The sequence below is a fragment of the Lagenorhynchus albirostris genome, chromosome 16 (assembly GCF_949774975.1).
Source record: "Lagenorhynchus albirostris chromosome 16, mLagAlb1.1, whole genome shotgun sequence".
Classification (NCBI taxonomy): Eukaryota; Metazoa; Chordata; class Mammalia; order Artiodactyla; family Delphinidae; genus Lagenorhynchus; species Lagenorhynchus albirostris.
In genome coordinates this window covers 77,742,599-77,763,343 of record NC_083110.1, presented here as the reverse complement: position 1 = coordinate 77,763,343, position 20,745 = coordinate 77,742,599, and the positions used below count along the sequence as shown (strand labels likewise).

Sequence of the window (20,745 nt, the reverse complement as noted above, 5' to 3'; positions counted from 1 at the left end):
ATGAGCCCGCCCTTCCGGGCCCACCCATTACAAGCGGAGGGGGTAGAAGGTCACGAAGAACCTCGGAGCGGAGTCAGCGTCAACCCCACTGCCCCTGGTGGATTCCACGGCCTTGATACCTTAAGAGTCAAGTCAATCTGGGGTCCTATCTTGGCCTTTTCTTCCTCCTTCCATCCATTCTCAGCCTTTCCAAGGTTCTCTCTCCCCTTCGCGCAGTGGTTCGACCCATGTCCGCCAGGTATCAGGGGTTCCTGGGTGTCGGTGCGCATGCGTGAGCTCCAGCTGAGCGAGGCCGGGGCTCCAAGACCTCTGGCGCGAGTGCTGGTGCTTGGGGCCCGGGGAGGGCCGTCGCCATGGCAGCGCCGGCCACGCGGTGAGGGTGCTGCCCTCCCGGCTGGTAGCTCCCGCAGCTTCACTGCCTGCTGGTGGGAACCGTGCGATTCCGCCCCGACTGGGCGCCTGCCGAGTGCCTCACCAGCCAGACGAGGTAGGTGTCGCCCGCGCGCGGTACCGACGACTACTCGGCGTTCCGCAGGGGCCAGCCTGACCCTGCCGGTGTATGACGAGTCGGGAGCGGAACCCGGAGGCCAGTGCTGGCCTGGGTGCTGGGCCGTAGTCCGCGGGCAGTGGTCGGCCCTGAATGCAAGGTCGCCGGATCTGTGCAGATGCCCTCACGCCTGGTTAAGGCCCGACCCTGCGGGCGTGCCCCAGCACAGTCGGTGGCACAGCCTTGTCAGTGATGAATGAAACCGATCCTGAGCGCATTTCTCAATCTGAAAGTTTAAAGTCAGGGATCAACCTTGTATGCTACAGGGCCAGTGGGGATTTCTAAATTAGACCTGAGCCTCTTTGGAGAGAACAGAGTGCAGGGGACTTTGGCAAGGTAGAGAGGGTGTACCGGGCAGCTGCTGCCAGCTTGGCCGAGTGGAAATGCCGCCCAGTGTGGTCAGTTCTCACATTTCAACAGAACCTGGAGTTCTGGACTTTTACCAAAAAAATCTTGATTTGTAAAACTTGTGCCAAATAAAATTCATCTACCGGTCAGGTTTACCCCACACACTGCCAGTTTGCAGCCTGTTGTAAAGAATACTATTTGGAGAGAAAGTCACGAATTAGAGAAGACATCTGCTTTCTGAGAGTGAGATCTATGGCTTTCCTTTTTTTTCTGTCTGTAAAATGAGGAGAGTAGGTTGGCTGAGTGTGACTGCAAAAATGGAATGAGCTGTCCCCAAGTTATGAGATTGGATGTTGGAGAATTTTAAGCAGAAGTGTGATAACCTCTCCATGATCCTTCAGCAGCAGGAAATGGAAGCAGGATACCTTAAGGGTCCTCAGAGCCAGAGTCCCCATGATTGTGTTCTGTGAGTTCTGTCTTTCCTAGCAGTCTTGCCTACCAGGCCACAACGTGGAATATAATATGTGTAAACATCAGGGCTTCACATATGATGGCATAGCTTAAAATGGCCCCTTTGGGTCCTATAACAATGTAAAAACATCTTCCAATAATGCACGAGAGAGGTAGCTGTAAAGAAAGACCTATAAAAGGCTAAAATTAGAAAAAGACTCAGAAGACACTGTGCCAGCCTACCAATAGAGCTGCACTGAAATGTCATGGGTGATTTTTTTCCCCTGTTTTTCTATACTTTTTTGTGGTAAAAATACACAGAACATAAAATTTACCATTTTAAGCAAGTGTCCAGTTCAGTGGCATTAAGTATGTTCACAGTTTTGTGCAACCGTCACCACCATCCCTCTCTAGAGAATTTTCATCTTGCAAAACAAAATTCTGTACCCATTGAACACTAACTCTGCAATCTCCCCTACCCCAGTCCCTGGAAAGTGGTTTTCCTTCTCTATGAATTTGCCTATTCTAGGACTTCGTATAAGTGGATCATATAGTATTTATCCTTTTGTGGCTGGATTGTTTCACTTAGCATAATGTCTTCAAGCTTCATCTTTGCCATGGCATGTGTCAGAATTTCCTTCCTTTTTAAGGCTGAATAATATTCCATTGTATGTATTTTTGTTGTTGTTATCCATTTATCCATGGATGAACACGGGTTGCTTCCACCTTTTAGTAATTGTAAATAATGCTGCTATGAACGTGAGTGTACAAATACCTGTTCAAGTCCCTGCTTTTAATTTTGGGGGGCATATATTCAGAAGTGGAATTGTTGGATCGTATAGGAATTCTATTTTTAATTTTTTGAGGAACTATACTTTTTTGTATTTTGCAAATTTTCCACAATAAGCATGTATTGCTTTGATATGAGGAGGGGGGGAAAGCCTTACTTTGTGCCCTCGGATTAGTACCCAGTGTTGAGCTCATGGTCAGAGTGTGAATGAGTAGCAAATGCGAATAAGTGGACTACCATGGTTTTGTCATTCAAGAAAATATGGTACTGACCCCACGGAACTTCGCTCAGTCAGAGACTAGATTGCTGACCTGCTGGCCCAATCTTCACCTTCAGCTCAGAATTTATCTTAAAAGAGCAGAGAGGTGGTAGCAAGTGCTTGAGAGAATGGGGATGGGCTCCAGACTTCACCTGGAAAGAGGTGAAACTTCACCTCTGCCACGTACTGTGTTGTGTGACCTTGAGCCTGTTACCCAACCCTCAGAGTTTTGGTTTCCTCTTCTGTAAAAAAGGAATAATAATACCTTCCTTGCTGGTTTAAATGAAGATTAAGATCTTGCGTGTAAAATGCTTAGCCTGGTAAATCACACAGAGTATGTGCTGGGTAAAAGGGTGGCTGCTGTTACTGCTGATCTCAGAGCAGCAGGACATGGTTAAAAAGTGTGGGTTTGAGGTGTGGCTCTTTCTTACCAGCAAAGAGGCCTTAATCAAGTCAGTTCCCTGTCTCTTTAAGGAAAAGTGACCATCCCCCCTGCTCAAAAGTCGCTGGGTAAATCTAAAGTGCAAACAAATATTACTGAGCATCTACTATGGGGAAGAAAGTCCCTCAGAAAAGCCAGTGGTTCAGAGGACCCAGCCCATTTTACAGATGCAGGAATTGAGACCAAGAGGAGAACAGCATAGACCAGAACCCAGGCTTCAGCCCCTCTAGCACAAGCTTCTTCCACTCCACCAGGCCTCTCGTCAAAGTTCAGAGTGGCTCACATACAATCCTCCTTGTCTAAAAGCTTGAGAATACCCCTGCCTCTCCTTCTGTTCCTGCCTTTCTCGTATTGCTACAATACAGGTAACAGGTGTCGACTGAAAAACAAAAACAAAAACCGTGCAACAGGGCTTCCCTGGTGGCGCAGTGGTTAAGAATCCACCTGCCAATGCAGGGGACATGGGTTCGAGCCCTGGTCTGGGAAGATCCCACATGCCACGGAGCAGCTAAGCCCGTGCGCCACAACTACTGAGCCTGCGCTCTAGAGCCTGTGAACCACAACTAATGAAGCCTGCACGCGTAGAGCCCATGCTCCGCAACAAGAGAAGCCACCGCAATGAGAAGCCGGCACACCACAATGAAGAGTAGCCCCCTCTTGCTGCAACTAGAGAAAGCCCGCGCACAGTAACAAAGACCCAACTCAGCCAAAAATAAATAAAAGAAAATAAATTTATTTTAAAAAAAACCCGTGCAACATGAGAGCTGTGAGTTCAGTTTCATTTGGGGCTTACTGAGGACTATAGCCCAGGAGACGGCTTTCAGATAGCTTGGAGGAGCTGCTCGGAAGAGGTAGGGGGAGGTCAGCAAATATATGATTCTGGTAACGGGGGTCCATGCAATCAAGCACACATATCGGTAGAAGGCTGCTGCTAGTCACAAGGAGCTGACATCTCCGTTAGTGATTTTAGTGCTTTTATAGGTATGAGAAGATGCAAGAAATTGGGTTCATAAAATTTTCCCCTGAAACTATCTAACTATTGGAAGGCCTGTTCTGCCAGATCTTCCAGAGCTCAGAGTGCCTCATTCCTGATCTCTGCCCTGAATTCCTTTCAGGGTGTGTCAAAGGTCAGCGACTGCAGTGGCTGGTAACTTCGTTCTTGTAGAGGCAGAGGGCGAACGACATTCTTCAGTTAGCACAGGAGTTTCTTACAGCAGGGAGCTTTCAACTTGGTCACAGAAGTGCAGGGAGAAAGGAATTCCCATGCTGTATTTCTACCACACTTGCAGCTTCAATCTGGATGAGACTATTCTTTTCCCAGAGCTGCCCTATCAGAGTGCCACAACCTAGATGGCATAAACAGCACAAATGTACTGTCTTGGGCTTCCCCGGTGGCGCAGTGGTGAAGAATCCGCCTGCCAATGCAGGGGACACGGGTTCCAGCCCTGGTCCGGGAAGATCCCACATGCCAGGGTGCAACTAAGCCCGTGCGCCACAACTACTGAGCCTGCGCTCTAGAGCCCGCGAGCCACAGCTACTGAGCCTGTGTGCCGCAACTACTGAAGACCGCGTGCCTAGAGCCCGTGCTCTGCAACAAGAGAAGCCACTGCGATGAGAAGCCCACGCACCGCAGCAAAGAGTAGCCCCCCGCTCGCCGCAACTAGAGAAAGCCCGTGCACAGCAACGAAGACCCAACACAACCAAAAATAAATAATTTTTTTTTTTTGCGGTACGCGCGTCTCTCACTGCTGTGGCCTCTCCCGTTGCGGAGCACAGGCTCCGGATGCGCAGGCTCAACAGCCATGGCTCACGGGCCAAGCTGCTCCGCGGCACGTGGGATCTTCCCGGACTGGGGCACGAACCCATGTCTCCTGCATCGGCAGGTGGACTCTCAACCACTGCGCCACCAGGGAAGCACTAAATATTTTTTAAAAAAGGAAACGTACTGTCTCACAGTTCCAGGGGCTAAAATTCTAAGATCAAGATGTCAGAAGGGTGGGTTCCTTCTGAGGCCGTGAGGGGGAGTCTGTTCCAGGCCCCTCTCCCTGCTGCTGGTGGTTTGCTGGTACATCTCTGACTTTCCTCAGCTTGTAGATGCGTCACCCCGATCTCTGCCTTCATCTTCACTTAACGTTTTCCCTGTATGTCCCTGTGTGTGCAAATTTCCCTTTTTTATAAGGATGCTAGTCATAAATGATTAGGGCTCACCCTAATGACCTCGTTTTAACTTGACGGCATCTGCAAATAGCCTATTTCCAAATAAGGTCACATTCTGAGGTCCTGGGGGTTAAAAGAATTCAAAATATAAATTTTGGATTCGGTCACCCACAGAGGCCAAGTACAGGGACTTGCCATTTCACTGCTTGCTCTTCATAGCAAGTGACTGGATGACTGGTGTTTGAACTTCTTGATGGGAACAGCTAAAGGAGTCCTGTGTGAAGGTGTACATTGGCCACAGTGACATATTGCTGAGAAGGGGTTGGTTTGTTCACTTTTTGTGAACCCCCTTGCCTGCCCCAATCCCTAGAATACTCCAGGCTCTAGTAAATGAAAAGCATCTTAGCTGGCTTTACCCATCTTAAACGTATTCCGCATGAGTTTGATGCTGAACTCCTTTATTTGTTAATCCCATCAGACCTTCTGTACAAAGTGGTTAGAATAAGGATACTTCACCCTAAATCGTCTACCCCAGCAGAATACAAAATCTGAATCAGAGGAGCCCCAGACCCAGAGGCACACTTTTGAAGCCTTGCTTCCAAATCCTGGCAGTTCGCAGTGGGAAGTACCTTGACTGTCTCTTTCTCAATACTCCGCTCACAGTTCTGTGGTTGTCCATCCTCCCCCACCAGCCTTGGAGTTCCTTGAGGGTGGGCACTAAGTCTGACTTGTCCCTTGCCCAGCATCCAGTACCCAGCATCACAAAGAAGAGACTCAGTGTTTCTTGGGTAAATGAAAGCAATATAGCAGAGCCCCTCTCCTGCCTAATTGAGAGCCAACTTTCTGGCCTGGAAGGCCAGCTTGTCCTTTCTTAGTTCTCCTTGTGGCTAAAATTCAGGAGCTTCTACAAGTGGACAAGGCAGAACAAGGTACACCTGGAACCTCAAGGAGAAAGTCATACCAAAGGGCCTTGCTCATTTGCTCCCCAAGTGCATTGCATGGCATTCTTCCCTGACTTACCTATAATCCGGAATGCCCTTCTCCACGCCTACCCTTGCTCTGGTGTCTCTCACGTGTGTATGTGGGGCAGGGGGAACGCTTCTGGAACCTCTCTTGACCTCACTGCCTCCCTTGCCAGTTATGGCCTTATTTCTCCTACTCTTCTTAATAGCAGTACTCTTCTTATCTACAACTACATCTCTATGTCCACTTTATTCTGTAACTTATTCTGTTATGAACTGAATTTTGCCCCTCAAACTCCTATGTTGAAGCCCTAACCCCCAGTGTGACTGTATTTGGATATAGGGCCTTTAAAGAGGTAATTAAGATTAAATGAGGTCCTAAGGGTAGTGCCCAAGTCCTACAGGACTGGTGGTGTCCTTAAGAGGAGGAGACACCAGGGGTCTCTCTCTGCACAAGCACAGAGGAAAGGCCATGTGAGCACACAGCAAGAAGGCAGCAGTCTACAGGCCAGGGAGAGAGGCCTCACCAGGAACAAACCCTCATGGCACCTTGATCTTGGACTTCTAGCCTCCAGAACTGTGAGAAAATAACTGTCTGTTGTTTAAGCCCACTAGTCAGTGGTCGTCTGTTAATGGCAGCCCAAGCTAAGACACACTCCAATCTGTTTTCCTTCTCCTTTGCCAGGGCCCTTCTACCCTGCATCCCTGACTGACATTGTTCGAGTGCTTTAGGGCTCTGTCCTGGACCCCCTTCTTTCCTATCCATAATCTCACACAGTCCCAGGACTTTAAATACCATCTGTACACTGATGACTCCCAAGTCTTTGTCCTTTGACCTGACTCCTTCCCCAAGCCCAAAGCGCCTGCCTGATCTCTCCGTTTGGACGTCTAATACCAGTACTCTTCAACTTTTAGCACTATGGCACAGCTAGTAAATGGTAATATTCAGCACATTTCCATAAATAGACGAGGATTTACAATTTACAGCTAAAGGCAGTCAGCCCTGGCTGGGGTGGGCGTGGAGGCGATGGGAGTGAGTTCTGGCTGCCCCGGGCTCTGCCCAGCTGCCCCCCCAAGGGCTGAGAGGACCCAGACCCCAGGCACACCTGTGAACCTATTCCCAGGACTGACGGGCTGGGGTACGCTGGTGGAGAAGAGGCATTCTGAAAGATAGTCTGTGTCGTTCTTCACGTCCTGACATGGTGCTACTGTTCTTGCAGTTGTCCAGTTGGAGTCACCTTGATTCCTTTTTCTCTCTACCCTGCGTCCAGTCCAAGTCAATGCTGTTGGCTACACCTTCGTAATATATCCAAGTGCAATCACTTTTCCCCACTTCAAATGCCAATCTGGTCCAAGCCCATAACATCTCTCACCGAAACTGTTCCAGTATCCTCCCTATTTTACTCCTTTCTACCTCCAGGCTTTTCTCCACACACCTGCAAGTGGTCCTGTGAAACTCTAAGTCAGAGCAGGTCAGTCCTGTGCTCAGAATCCTCCAGTGGTATCACATCTCATTGAGATAATAGGCAAAGTCCTCACCACAGCCTGAATGGCCCTGCACTGTGGCTCTGAGCCCGGGGCCCGTCTGCTCCCCCTTGGAGCTCCCTGGGCTCTGGCCCTACTGCCTGGCCACCATTCTCATACTTGCCAGACACTGTGTTACTGAAACCTCTCATATTTCTTGGACAGGAATAAGAGTCTCCTCATTTCTAGTCCTGCATTTTTTCCATTCCATCAAGCTGTGTAAAACATTTGTGAACATCCATAGCCGTTATAAGGAAAGTGACTCCATAATTTACTGTCCAAAATGGGAGACTTTTGAGAGTGCAGTTGGGTGCTGTCAGTAATTACACCAGAACAACAGCTGTAAACTGGGACTGTCTTGGACAGACTGGTATACATGGTCACCTGTATGATCAGGCCACCCAAGATGACTGTTCTCTTACTCTCTGCACATCCCCTGCTCGACCAGTCCCTGCCTCACCTACACCCTACTCACCTGACTGACCTTTCCTCTCAGTTGTAGCGCCTATGATATAATCAGTAAATGCCTATGTACCTGCTCCTGGCGCCAGCTGGTGATTTTTGAAATCTTTGAATCCGAACTATCTCCACTATGATAATTTATCAAAGGGGCGGCGAGGGGCGGCCCCTCTGCTGGTTTCCCATGCAACTGGTGAGCCAACCCGATGTCAGTTCTCCCCGTAACTGGTAACCGCTCTCTTCCCCAGGTAGCAAGGACTGCTGCCATGTCCTTCCCGCTGTCTGCCACACACGGTAGGGTGTCACTACAGGACCCCGCTTCAGACACGTAAGATCCCCCGTCCATTCAACTCCTGATGTCTCTGTCGCTGACTCCGGGCTCTCTCTTTGGTCTTGAGGCTGGGCAGGTACAGGGCTTGCAAGCCTTCAGGGTGCAGCTGAACTTCTCCCCAGCTATAAGGATAAAAATTCTGCCATCTCCCCCACTCTTCCTGCCCAGAATAGAAGAGGACTGTGGTGAAATCCCTTCCTGTGTTAAGTCTCAGGGACTCGGGGTAGAGGGAAATAAATAAAACATAATTAAGGTTAAACCCCAAATGAAAAGCTTCATGGTTGAGTGAAAATGTCGTGCTAAGTACTAGTTCACGTGGAGGCTTATACCCACCAGGAAAGGCTGTGTCGCTTCTTCCAGTCTTTAGATGGTGTGATGGGCATGAGCTGCTGGGGGGAACTGAACTCAGACCCCAAGGCCTGGGCTCAGTACTGGCTCTGCCTCGGACTTCCCATGTGAGCTCGGGCAGGTCCCCCTGCCACACCCCAACCTCAAATTCCTCAGCTGAAAAGGAAGGATTGGCCATGCTGGGAGCACACACAGAGGTGCTTTTTCTTAGGAGATAGTCCTGTAGACAGCACCAAAAATCAGCTCCCCTCTGTCTAGTTGCCTAGGGCTTCTGTAACATATACCACAGAGCACATGGCTTAAGCAAAAGAAGTGTATTGTCTCCCAGTTCCGGAGGCCAGCAGTCTGAAGTCCAGGGGTCTGTGGGGCATGCCTGCCTCCTCTGAAGCTTCTAGGGGAGGCTCCTTCCTTCCTCTTCCAGCTGCTGGGGGGCCCAGGTGTTTCTTGCCTTTGGCAGCGTCTCTGCAGTCTCTGCCTCCTTCACATGGCCTTCTGTCTGCCTCTGTGTCTAGATTTTCTTCTCTAAGGATGCCAGTCGTGTTGGATTAGTCATAGTTATGTGGGACACTCTAATCCACCATGACCTCAGCTTAACCTAGTTACATCAGCAAAGACCCTATTTCCAAGTAAATGCACATTTGTAGGTACCAAGGGTTAGGACTTCTTTGGAGGAAGCACAGTTCAATCAATTGTGTCTTCCATGAGAGCTAGGGCACCTACACCTTTTGGGCTGGCTGTATTTCCTCTGTGGTCCTAAGGATGGGAAACCGTGTGGGTGAGAAGTAGCAATGTTTGTCTTTCTCACTCTTGTTGGCTACATTTTGGAGATGACAGGAATGTGGGTTTCTTGAGCTAGGAATGACAGTCTGCACTGAACTCTAGAAATATCCCGGTCTTTCCCTTGGCCTGTGAGAAATTGCAGTAATGCCACCATCTAAGCCCCCATGATTGTAGAAAGCAAGCCATTGGACAGAACCTGGGGATTCCAGGCAGGGAGGTCGTTCCTGGTTCACAGAGCAGCTGGTGATCACGTGTGCCTTCACAGGGGCCCAGCTGCCCCGTGAGCCAGGCCTCCCTGGCGAGTGTTTCCTTTGCTACGAGCTATTTCTGTCACCTGGTCCCTGGGCCTTTGCTGCAGACCCTTGGGCACTGCAGGACGTTTTGGGAATGCCCTTCCCTTTTTGAGAAAGTGTCTGTAGACCTTTCTCTGAGCCTTTGGATTCTGCCCTGGGCTGGATGTGCCCAGTAGTTCAGGAACTGGTACCTGTCCATTATGGGGTGTGAGGGTGAGGGAACACTCTCAGCTTTAAACTCTCAGTTACTGAGAAAAGTACCAGGGTGTTAGCACGGCTATCTGTGTGCACGTATCAGTTGATCCCTTTCTCAGTGAACCTGATGACACGGCCTTTGGCGTGGCCAAGAAGCATCAGCAACGGTTCCTCTTAATTTTACGTTAGAGGTGCTTTGAGCAACGGCAGAAAAGGGACAAGGGTAGTATTTGATATTTATTTGTCAAGTCCTGCAGCCCATCTCATGGAATTTCTTAACAGTTATCCCTAAGGCATCAGTTTTATTACCTGAGAGAACCACAGAGTAGAACCCAGAAGAAATATTTTCTGTTTGCAGTGGGTAGATTGGTTTTGCTCTCATATGTTTTCATTACCAAACTAAGCACTTTGCACTAGAGTGATACTTTATGTCTTTTTTAAAAATTATCATTAATTTATTTATTTTTGGCCGCGTTGGGTCTTCATTGCTGTGCAGGCTTTCTCTAGTTGCGGTGACCAGGTCATTGCGGTGTGTGGGCTTCTCATCGTGGTGGCTTCTCTTGTTGTGGAGCTTGGGCTCTAGGCACGTGGGCTGCAGTAGTTGTGGCTCGCAGGCTCAGTAGTTGTGGCGCACGGGCTTAGTTGCTCCGCAGCATGTGGGATCTTCCCGGACCAGGGCTCGAACCCGTGTCCCCTGCATCGGGAGGCGGATCCTTAACCACTGTGCCACCAGGGAGGTCCTTTATGTCTTTTTACCTCTCTGTCTTCCCAAGCACTTGGGTGTGCAGCACAGTGCAGGGGTGAGAGCACAGGCTTTGGGGCTGGGCTGCCTGAGTGTGGCAGCTCTGCCACTCATTGGTCCGGGGACTTTGGGTGAGTTTTGTCCCCCATATGCCACAGTCTCCTCATCTATAAAGTGGGATAAACCTCGTAGCTTTAATGCATGTAAAGCTTCTAGAACAGTCTCTGGCATGTAGTAAGCGCTCAATAACTGGGTAGCTGTTGTTGTTATCTCCTTTGAGTCACTCAGCGGCCTTGGTGGGGCAGAGTTTATTCCCATTTGACAGGGGAGAAAAGATCACATCATGGACAGTAAAGCTGGTCTCTTGGCCCTTCATCCTGTGCTTGTTCTGTGACCCCACACTTCCCTCCTTGTGTTGCCCCAGAGAGAAAGGGGAAGAGAAAAGGGCGAGCAGAAACCAGGGAAGGAGAGGAGAAGTAAATCCATCAGCAAGACGCCTCCCACTGGAACTAAGATAAACCCAAACTCCCTAACATGACCGGATGAGGCCTGTCTCCCCACTCTCCCCCGTACATTCCAGCTGCCGCAGACCTCTCCCACCCCTCAGGCATGCCAACCTTGGAGCTTAATCCTACTCAGGCACCACGTCTAAGTCTAAGCATTAGGTCCTCGAGAAAGCTATTCTGGCCTCTGTATTAGTTAGGATATGGGTTCCACTGCTCTAACAGAAATCCAAATAGCAATGGCTGAAACAGGATAGAACTCTCCTTTTCTCTGATGTAAAAGCCCTGGCTGACTGGTGCCTCTGCCATACAAAGGGGTCCTGCTCCTTCCATCACCCCCAGGGTGTTACCCTCCCCTGCAGTAGAAGGGGCTGATCGCCTGGCCCGCATTCCCGCCAGCCAGGAGGCAGGAAGGGGAGGGCAGGGGCGCAGCACTTCCTGCTAAGGCAGGACCTGGAAGCGTGCACGTCCCTTCGACGTCCATCCTGTCGGCCGGAACCTAGTCACCTGGCCACATCCCGCTACACGTTTTTATCTTGGGCAACCACGCGCCCCGTTATTATGAGGGGCTCCATTCATATGAGGGAGAAGGGAAGAGTGGATGTTCGGGGGCAAGTGGCAATCCCTGCCACCCCTCCTAGTCCAAATAAGACTTGCCAGTTGTTTCCACAGCATCCTGACTTTTCTTTCATAACGCTCATTGCACTATGACTCTGTCACTATTTTTACTTATTTGTAGTGTATCTGTTTTACCCTCCCATTAATACGAGGGCAGGAATCGTATTATATACCCAGAGCCTGGTTCACAGTAACTGTCCAGGAATATTAGTTGACTTCCTGATAGGATTACACAGCACAAACCAAGCGTTTAGGTGGGACTCAAAGAAGGAAGACATTTATTCTCATCCTGGTCCCAACCATTTCAAACCAGGCTGTGGACAGACGGCCTCACATGGAATTATGTCTGTACCTCCTGTTAGCTCTGCCTTCAGTGTGAATCCACGGTCCAGCCTCTTAACTTCCCTGCTCTGAGACCACCTGCACGCCTAGTCTGTGGTGGCTAGCCTTGCCCCAAAGCCTGAGGTCTCTCTGAAGTGTAGATCCCATCGCTGTCGCTCCTGCTGCAACCTTCCAGTGGATTCCCATTTCTCATGGAGCCAGAGCCTCCCTTATCCTTCGCGCTTGAGCCACGCCTACCCTTCTCTCCTGGGGACACCCGAGCCCCTTTCTGACACTTGAACATTTCTGCCCCTGCTGTTACCTTTCAGATCTCAACTCAGATTCTCCTGCTCAGAGAGGTCGCCCTGGAGAGGTAAACCCACACCCCAGTCACCTCTGCCACGTCACCTCACAGCCTGGAGTGCTTGAACTTGTCCACGCCTCCAACAAATAATGCAGACCGCACCTCCCTGAGGGAGGTCCCAGGCGTCACTGCCTGAGACCACTATAGAAACACTTGTGTGAGAGATTGGCTCCTGCTATCTGAAAGTAGTACTAACAGATGCTTTGGAAACGTGGGGCTGTGTATCCTGGAACCTAGAACCAAGGTGGGGGGAATAGGATAAGGCTGAGTAGGGGTCTGTGGCTGCAGGATGCCTGCTTCACAGCATTACGCTCCCACTTTTTAATCCCCACAATAGTTGCTTGCTTTGCACGCCGCAGAAGGATTTATGCAGAAAATGCCAAGTTCCACCTGCCACTTAGTGACATGCCAGACTCCTGGAGCCCCCAGATTGGAAGGTGTATCAGTCAGGGTTCCACCGAGAAGCAGAGCAGTAGGGGATATATGTCAGGAGACTTAGTGCAAGGAGTGGCCTTGTGCAGCCGGGAGGGCTGGCGAGGCAGGGCAGGAACCCGCCCTGCAAGCTGGTGGGAAGGGCGGGCCAGGCGAGGGCGCGGGCTGCAGCTGTGGCCACAGGCGAGACTCCTTCCTCGAGGAAACCTCGGTTCTGCTCTTCAGGCCTTTCTTTTGGCGGAACCAGGCCCTCGCTGATTACCAAGGATCACCCCTTTTGCTAAAAGCCAGCGTGCACGTGGTCTCAGGAGCGGGGAAGCTAAGAAGCGGCTGGACCGTGGATTCATGTTGAAGGCGGAGTTAACAGGATGTACCGACGCAATTCCACGTGAGACCATCTGTCCACAGCCTTGTTTGAAATGGTTGGGACCAGAACGAAAATAAGTGTCTTCCTTCTTTGAATCCCACCTAAACGCTTGTTTGTTCTGTGTGATCCTTTCAGTAAGTCGACTTGATCACATCTCTAAAATACCTGCCCAGCAGCACCTAGGTTAGCATTTGTGAATAAATGGGGAAAACATCCTCGCCAAGCTGACACCTAACAGTGACCATCACTGAAAGGGAGATTGCTGATTTCTGTGGGAGGCACATTCTGAATAACTTCAGGAAATGATAGAAACGATGCTACTGCCCATTTCCCCAAATGCCCCCTCTCTCTAGCTAACAGCTCGACAGCAGCATTAATTGAACTTGATTTCATAATTATTATCAGTTCACCCCAGTTTGGTTGCTTAGATACAAAGCAATTCATTTGGAGACAATTTTCCTAAGATGTCCCACAGATATTATAATGTTCCAGAAGTATGTTCAGTAATAATTTATAAGTAATGGCTCCCAGAGTTAACACATTTCTGCTCCAAGCAATATACTTTCTCTGACTACTGCCAACCACTGTATAATATTTATTAAGTCACTAACTGGTAGTCTAATGCTACTTGTGCATTTCCAGCACAGTTTATCTTGCAGGTCTTCGACAGTATTTGATTTGAGGCTTTGGGGATGGTTATAATGTGCTTTTACCTCCTTGACACAAAAGGAATTTAATATTTATTGTAAAAAATTGGGGGGTAAAACAGAAAGAGGTAGAGAAGAAAATAATCACCCTAACCTACCACCAAAGAATATTCTTTCATATATGTGTATATATAAAATCTGTAAATGGTACCTTAATGCAATTCTGAATCCTGTTCTTTTAAACTTAACATTACTTTGTGATTAAATAATCCATATAATTAAGTTGTTTATGAATATTTTAATGATTTCATATAACTGTACCATGATTTATTTAACCATTCTCTCATTGTTAGATGTTTACATTGTTTCCAGTTATTTGCAATTGTAAAGAATACCAAGATACGGACTTGCAACTAGTAGTTAAATAAGTTCTGGGTGGGGGGGAATCTAATGCACAGCATGGTGATTATAGTCAATAGTACTGTATTATAAACTTCAAAGGTGCTAAGAGACTAGATATTAATTGTTCACACCACAAAAAAGAAATAATTATGTGAGGTGATAGAGGTGTTAGCTAATGCTACAGTGGTAATCATATTGCAACATACAAATGTATTAAATCACATTGTACACCTTAAACTTACACAATGTTATATGTCAATTAAAAAAAAAAGAAGACCAGGATGAATATCTTTATGTTAATCTTTGCACACATATATGAGTGTCACCTTAGAATTTATTCTTGGAAGTGAAATTATAGGAAGAAGGGGTATGAAGTATAGAAGCCTTTTGATAAATATCAACCAGCTGGTTTCTGGGTTAGAAAATTTTTGAAAAATCCTCTCATGATACTCGACCACATTTATAAAACATCACTTGAGAAATAGAAGAGTCAGTATAGTCATTTCCTAAAGAGCTTATGAGCAACTGAGTATATTTATCTTGAAATGGAAGTAATTATTTATTTCCTTAAAATATAAGATGCTCATTTCTATCTTTGTCACAGATACAACCCAGAATTTGCATCAGTTCTCTTCTGTGAGCCTTAAATGTTTAGCTAGGACACTGCCTTTCCCTAATGGCTTTCATCTGCCTTTCCAAGTGATATCAGGTGCCAGCATGCTGTCCCTGGGCCTTATCGGTGACACAGGGTCTCCAGAAGGAACGAGCCCATAAACGCCAAGCCATTGTGTGCGAGGGATGGGCCGCTTCAGCCAGCAGCTGATTACCTGCTCCTGGAGCCCAGCCCAGCTGACACTGCTTAGGAAGAGGCTTTGAGATCTAGTTAAGATCCGTTTCCCTGCTCTGTCACAGCACCCGGTAAAGACTGCCAGGCAATAATGAAGGTTCTTTTACTGAAAGACCCTAAGGAGGACGACTGTGGCCAGGATCCCTACATCCGGGTAAGTACCTGACACACCTGGTCCCCGAAAGCCCAACACTGCCTTGTGATTGAAGTCAAGGGGAGGGTCCATCTGCTAAAACTCTGAGGAACTGGCGCAGAATAAGTTGTGAAATAGGACCTTTTCCTTATTTTCCAAACAACCCTGGCCAATTCAAAACCATATTCTTTTACCTGCAGGAATTAGGATTATATGGACTCGAAGCCACTTTGATCCCTGTTTTATCATTTGAGTTTTGGTCTCTTCCCAGTTTTTTGGAGAAGGTAAGATTCATCAGTGTCTGAGCACCATCGTTTCTGAATGAGACACGTTTGGTTTCTGTAGACTCCTACAGAATTCTAGGGGAAGGACCCGTTTGCTAGCCCTCATCTCATTACCCAACTGTAAAACAAGGACGGCACGAGCTCACCTGCTCCAGGACTTGGCTGCTACTGGATCCTCAGCCCGAGCCTCTACCAGCGGCCCCAGAAAGCCACCCAACCTGGAGGTGGGCCCGTAAGGAGGCCCGGGAGAGCCAGTCATGCTGAGGCACCAAGCCTGTGCTGCTCTTGGCCACGCAGACCCTTCACCTTCCTCCTGTCATTCAGTCCACGCCCCTGACCTCAGCGAAGTGCAGAAGAGCTGTTGTTTCTCCCCAGGTTGGGCAGCTTGGCGGAGTTCTCCAGCAGATAAGAGGGAGAGTTGGGACTGCTTCCATGTATTGGAGCGATAGTTATGGCCAGGGAGAGTCCCAGGAAAGCCCTCCAAATGCTTCCGACTAAAGATTCAGGACCCAGCACCCCAGGCCCCATCAGTGTGCACCCTGTCATCGGACATCTCCCCGGGGGCACCGTTCTGGACACGTGGGCCCAGAGCCAGGGCGTCTTCGTGGGACTGGTGTGCCCAGCCCTGCCCACCGGGCTCCCGGGCCGCTGTGAGCATCAGGTTCACCCCCGTGCTCTGCATGTCAGAGCCCACCTGTCACTCTGCGGAGGACCTCTCTGCTATCTCCCTTCGCTCTGAGCTGAAGATTGAATTATTCATTCAACAGTTTACTCAGCAAACATTGATTTGGCATCTGCCCTGGGTCTGTGTGCTGTGAGGAATGTATAAGGGACCCACATCGCATGCTCTTCCGTAAGCAGCTTTAACAGGGAACCAGAGCTCATCATTTGAAATCTTTGCTAGGCCCCTGTGCTCAGAAAAATACTAGAGTCTCTGTGGGAGCTTCTCCATCACCCCCAGCCAGTTTGTTTCATGAGGGGCTTCCTGGACTCCCTCTCTGAAGCTCCTGTTGGGCAGTGAGCGAGCGCACGGGCTTGGGAATTGTAGGGGCATGTGCTCAAGTGCCGGCTCTGCCCCTCACCTTGGACTAGTTCTTTATCCTTGCCAAGCCTCTGTGTCTTAATCCGTGCGATGCAAATGTGCCACGCGTCTCACAGGGCACTTTCACAGATTCAGTGCAGGATTATGTGTATAACAGCCCAGTGCCCAGCTCAGAATACGTGTTCAATAGATTTTATCACCATTTTTATGCTCAAAAACCAGGGCTTCAGCGTGGATATCACTCCTTGAATGTTCCTGCTTTCTTATGGATGCAGGTCAAGTCTACTGTCCTGCCTGCACCCCAGCCACACCCAGACTGAGTCACGTTGTCCCTTGGCTCCGTTACACCTGCCACCCTGCATCACACTGGCCTCTCCCTCCCCAGGACTGTGAGCTCCTTGAGGGAAATGCTGTGAATTTACCTGTATGTCCTTAAAGGCCTAGAGTAGTTCCAGGCGCATAGTAAGCTATGTCTTGAGTGGATGGATGGATGGATGGCTGGATGGAATTAGTTTGCCTGCTACTATTGTGAAGCGTTTAGAATTCTGGAAAATGTTGAACTTGACTGTCATATAAAATGCCTTTGCTGTTGTTTGGTGTGCAGCTGTCTCACCCTGAAGGTTACGGGGGCCTCATTTTTACCAGCCCCAGAGCAGTGGAAGCAGTGGAGCTGTGTTTGGAGAAAGACAATAAAACCGAAGGTAAGGGTGGGTCTGCTGTGAATGCCACTGGACTTTGCTTTGTCCTGTTGGTGATACTAGATTCCAGAAATAGCTGGACTTCAGGTTTGAGAAAGTGCAATGACTTTTAGTCAAAAACTATTTAGGTACCAAGTTACTTCGTGCTTTTGGAACCTTTGGAGGGAGCAGAAGATGAAATTCCTTCTTCTAAGCTGTTTCTTAGTGTCCCACACAGAATGACATGTTACATGGTAGCCTTCTGACCGGGGTGAGCGCTTCGTGGCACTGTGTCACCAGGAGGTAGGAGACGGTGCTACCTCCTAAATGCCCAGATGGGTGCCACTGTGGGCGGTCTCCATGTGCACCCACCAGGTGGTCATAGTATATGGGCGCCAGTGTCTTTCTTCACAGGGACGATGGGAAGGTCCAGCAGCACATGAGAACAGTGTGTGCCGAGCCAGCACTCGATGATGTGACCCCGCTCAGGCCTCCTTCTCGCTTCCTTCCCTCTCTGTCAGAGCCCGGCTCTCAGACTGAACACCACCGTAGTCTGCCCCATCAGACAGCTTTGAGCTAGCATGTGTGGAGTGCCTGCTGTATACCAGGCTCTATGTTAGCTTGACATTCACGATCTCATTCAATCCTGGGCCAGCCAGAGGCTCACCTACCATGGTCCTCATTTTACAGATAAGAATGCTGAGGCTTGGGGAGAGTCAGCACCTGTCCAAGGCCCTGGAGCCAGTCTGTCAGGCCGGACCAGCTCCAGTTATACTAACAGGGGGAGGCAGCGGGACGGGTGGTTATCAAAGGGCTTTGCAGTCAGTTAGGCCTGGCCTCAGATGGCCATTCTGACCTTGGCAGCTTCCTTGACCTCGCTGAGCCTCAGTTTCCTTGTTTGTAAAGTGGGCACAGTAATACTTGCATCCCAGGATCGTCACTTCTACCACTAGTTAGAGCTTCTCTAGGGCCTACTGTGTGTCAGACCGGGTCCTGGCCGCTTCATCCCTGAGGTGGGTATGGTTAGTACCCCACCTGACAGATGAGGAGCCTGTGGAGCAGAGGGCATGAAACGCTCCAAGACCACACGGTCTGTAAGTCACAGTGTTATGATTCTAGCTGCAGAGTCTGAGTCCCCAAGTGAAGCATTCAGGACATCTCCTGGTGCGTGGTGACACTGAGTAAGTGACAGTGCAGAGTGGTCATTATCTTTACAGTCAATTAGGCTTTCGTTATAGCCAAAACAATCACCAACTCGGTGATTTCATATACGCAGTTACCTCCTATTGAGGAGAAAGTCTAACGCTTTTCTTAGGGATGAGGACTTGTGCTGTCCAATCCTCAAGGCAACTCAGAACCGGAAGTACTGTTATTTCCAAAATGGAGAAAGAAGACTCGAGATGGAGAAGCGTGTGTATTCTCTCCCAGTGGTGCTTCAGGAATCTTGGTCTCACAGTTGTGCTTTCCCTTTTGTATGTGTTTTGAGGATGAAGATGATGAAAAAGAAAAAATCCCCAGCATGGACACCATAACTTTTTATAATGCTTTATAGTTTAAAAAGCATTTTCCCATACATTTTCTTTTTTTCTTTTTTTTGATTGAAGTATAGTTGGTGTACAATATTATATAAGTTACAGGTGTACAATATAGTCCATACATTTTCTTATTTTGATTGTTACAACAACTCTATGAATACAGGCAGGAGAGGTGTAGTTAATCCCCGTTATCTCGACAGGGAAACAGAGGAGATGGGTCAGCTGACTTGCCAGGAAGGAGCCCAAGTTAAGGGGCAGAGTCAGCTCTGAAGCCGGGCATTCTGATTTCACCCAGGGCTTGCTCCAACTCATATCTACTATGATGCTTGGAGAATGGTTTGTTCACATGCTGTAGATAATGTTTAAATAAATATTATTTACGTTTGTGGGGTAGGAAAGGAAAGAAGGTGAAACTCAGTCTTTTATCGCTTTTTTAAAGGGAATTTCTCACAGGAGTGTAAAGGGTAGAGTAACACTATTGAATTTAAGGGAAAATTACACTCATAGTGAGATCTTAGGAAGGAAGAACTAATGTTTCCTTATCTTCTAAAAGGATGTTGAATGCCAAGTGGCCTTGTGATACATTTATACTATCCACTTTCTCTTGGTTTTTCTTTAATCCATATTTAAAGATGTTTATTTTTTGTCATCAAATGATAGTGTTCTCTATTAAATTGTGTTTGTTTATGAACCTGATATTTATTCTCTTCCTTGACCTAATAGATAAATGAGCCTTCCCATCTGAGACGACAGTTTCTTGACTGCTTTCAGATTTATATCCCGAATAAAACCAGTCATATTGCTTTATTAGACATTTAAGTTGCCTCTTTTTCACGACCAGTAATTTTTTCTTTAAAAGTCTAGATTATGGGGGGACATCCCTGGCTGTCCAGTGGTTAGGACTCAGCACTTTCACTGCCATGGCCCCGGGTTCAGTCCCTTGCTAAGATCCCGCAAGCTGCGTGGCACAGCCAAAAAAAAAAGAAAAAAGTCCAGATTTTTGAATTTTAATATTACCATGCAAATTAATTCTTCAAGGTATGTTTACTAGCATGCACTAAAAATCCTTCTAGTGCCAACTATGGAAGTGATTTAATACTTAATGCCTTCAATAAGGAAGGCATGTTGAAACATTTGCCAAAGTGATTTTAAAAAATTTGCCTGCAGAATATGGACAGAATATAAAAATGGATTTTAGTTTGAGATGCTGTTCTTTATATTTGGTTATTAATAATTTTCCTTGCTCACAAGTTTTTTAGGATGAACAAACAGCCTTGGGCAGCAGTCCAAATGGCCGCTTTGGTATTTGCAACTCACATCAAATTTCATGTTTTACAGTCTGGAGAAAGTCTCTGCAAGAAAAATGGAATGCTAAGTCAGTGTATGTGGTGGGAAATGCTACTGCTTCTCTAGGTAAGCAGTCAAGGTACAAATAAAACACCAAAGAATGACTGTGATATTGTGATTATAATAAGAAATATATATTTGGTCTTTGTCCCTGTTCCTGGCACAGAGCTCCTAAAACCCTTGGCATTTCCTGAGTGATTAAAAAAGATAAGGTGGGGCTTCCCTGGTGGCGTAGTGGTTGAGAGTCCGCCTGCCGATGCAGGGGAAGCAGGTTCGTGCCCCGGTCTGGGAAGATCCCACATGCCGCGGAGCGGCTGGGCCCATGAGCCATGGCCACTGACAGCCTGCGCGTCCAGAGCCTGGGCTCCGCAGTGGGAGAGGCCACAGCAGTGAGAGGCCCGCGTACTGCAAAAAAAAAAAAAAAAGATAAGGTGTACCTTGTTATTCATGACAAACCTCTTTCAACTCCACCTGAGTTGACTTTAATGGGGTGACTTTTGGAAAGCCCCTTAAATTGGAGGCTAGTTGCCATGGGAACCAATCCTCCAATTAGAGTAGGAACTTTCAGCCTCATGCCCTCCCTGCCTCCTACTTCCAGG

General features: G+C 48.2%; 1 protein-coding gene across 11 annotated transcripts in view; it reads left to right on the top strand.

Annotated features, from left to right (window-relative positions):
* UROS (uroporphyrinogen III synthase) overlaps positions 1–20,745 on the top strand; it is a 34,739-nt gene continuing 13,994 nt past the window's right edge. For 4 of the 11 annotated variants that reach the window (XR_009536144.1, XR_009536145.1, XR_009536146.1 and 1 more), the window contains exons 1-5: positions 257–487; positions 15,194–15,282; positions 15,462–15,545; positions 17,192–17,288; positions 20,138–20,212. Coding sequence is in view for 8 of the 11 variants with exons in the window: in XM_060126591.1 (XP_059982574.1) it covers positions 268–487; positions 15,194–15,282; positions 15,462–15,545; positions 17,192–17,288; positions 20,138–20,212 (565 nt within the window). In the remaining 3 variants the exon portion in view is untranslated. The other 7 variants (XM_060126585.1, XM_060126587.1, XM_060126592.1 and 4 more) reach the window with 6 other exon arrangements.